Raw genomic sequence first — 1680 nt, forward strand, 5'->3', positions numbered from 1 at the left:
GTGGGACAACATGGCCATGGCCATTTCCATAATCGACCGGTGAGCGCGCTCTGCCATCCCGTTTTGCCACTGATTCGTTGCTGTAGACGTCTCATGCGTGATGCCCCACTTGGCCAGTGCATTGGCGAACGTGGGTGATGAGTATTCGGGGCCGCCGTCGGAGCGGAGCACTGACGTTGCGGCCGGTCTGCGCCTTGGACCACGCCATGATCTTCGCAAAGCGTCGTATTGGGTGGCACTGTCAGTGGAATTGACGAAACGTACGACTTTCATGCCCGAACCGGCGTCGACGTACACTGTGTAATAATTTGCACCCGCCGACTGATGCTGTTCTCATCGGCCTTGGTGTCCGACACCCCATATTCGCCAGGCTTGAACGATCGCGTGTGCGTCTTTGGAGGTGAGGTCTTCGTGATCTTGTTCTTGACGCAGCACTCACATTTCTTCCTCGGCTCGTGTAAGTTGCCCGGCGTGCTAAGGCCCATCGAGCTGCAGCGGTTGATCGCGGCAACGGGAAGGTGTCCTACTCGTTGATGCCAGAGATCTGACGTATCGTCTGCAGATTTCTTGCGTGATTGGTCACGGCCCTTTTGCAGTGTTCGACGGTGGCTTGGTCGAGGACGTACACCTTGTACCTTGGGTCCAACGTTGCCGTTGCGATTGGTACGGAATCGTGCATGATGCTGCAGCCATTGGCCTTGAAGGTGTCGGCGAATTTCGGGTCTTTGCGCATCATGGCTGTCACGGACAAGAGGGTGGACGGCATATTGTCGATAACTAACACGTTTTCCATGACCAGGGTTGCCCCTTTGTCGGTGGTGATCCGCATTGTTCCCATCTTGGTCGCGCGTGTTCTCGCCCCGTTGGCGACGATAACCGCTCGATCGCACATTTCCAAGTTTGTCAGCCGGGTGGCATCCCCCGTCATGTGGTTCGATGCCCCGGAGTCCACCGGTACACGGCCACGGGTGTCGACAGCGTGGAAAACGACGGCGTCCACGACGTCCACGGCGTCCTCGTCGATTCGGCGTACGTCCACACGTCTTCGTCTAAAGAATAGTTCCCCGTCTCGATTTGTTTATTATCCTTCATGAGTGCAGGTTCCTTCTTTGTCCATCAGTGTTTTCCTGCCGTTTGACTCGGCATTCGGCCTCCTAGTGGCCCTTGCGCTTGCAGTTGTACTTGCCTGGCCTAACTTCGACGTTAAGTCCCCGATCGTCGTTGTTAAGGCTCTTGGGGTTCTTTAGGGCGCCCGATAGAAGGGCAGCCTTGTACGCGGCCTCCAGGACAACACAAACGGTGGCGAGGTTGTTGTTCTGGGTCCGCGGCATTGAGTGCACTTGGTGAGTCACAGCGCGCATCTACCACGGCATCATGTCCAGCAGACTGTCGACGACCATGGAGTCGTTCATGGTATCCCCGCTTGCGCGAAGCTTACGAAGAACGATCTCGTATCGTCCAGGACCTGCCTTAAACTCTCTTGTTTGGTGTTCCACTTCATGCTGAAGTTTTCGGATAGGATGGCGAGCCGGTCGACGCGTGTCGTTGGCTCATGGTGTTCGGCCAGCGCACATCATGCATCCACGTAGGTGTCCTTGTCGGCGACATACTGCTGTTGCGATTCGGAGCAACAGGTGATCAGTATCCCGAGCGCGTACCCGTCCTGTTCTTCCGTATGCG

General features: G+C 56.4%; 2 protein-coding genes across 2 annotated transcripts; both read right to left on the reverse strand.

The window, feature by feature from the left end:
* Positions 1-269: 269 nt before the first annotated feature.
* H310_14271 (hypothetical protein) lies at positions 270-838 on the reverse strand (the record flags this gene model as incomplete). The annotated part of the gene is made up of 2 exons (XM_008882089.1): positions 270-474; positions 528-838. 2 exons carry the CDS (start codon positions 836-838, stop codon positions 270-272), a joined length of 516 nt encoding a protein of 171 aa, XP_008880311.1.
* A 316-nt stretch (positions 839-1154) lies between these two features.
* On the reverse strand, positions 1155-1501 carry H310_14272 (hypothetical protein; the record flags this gene model as incomplete). Its single annotated transcript, XM_008882090.1, has 2 exons — positions 1155-1361; positions 1439-1501. The coding sequence occupies 2 exons, from the start codon at positions 1499-1501 to the stop codon at positions 1155-1157; spliced, it is 270 nt and encodes an 89-aa protein (XP_008880312.1).
* Between the last annotated feature and the right edge of the window lie 179 nt (positions 1502-1680).

Source organism: Aphanomyces invadans, assembly GCF_000520115.1.
Source record: "Aphanomyces invadans strain NJM9701 unplaced genomic scaffold supercont1.65, whole genome shotgun sequence".
In the NCBI taxonomy this organism is placed as follows: domain Eukaryota; phylum Oomycota; class Saprolegniomycetes; order Saprolegniales; family Verrucalvaceae; genus Aphanomyces; species Aphanomyces invadans.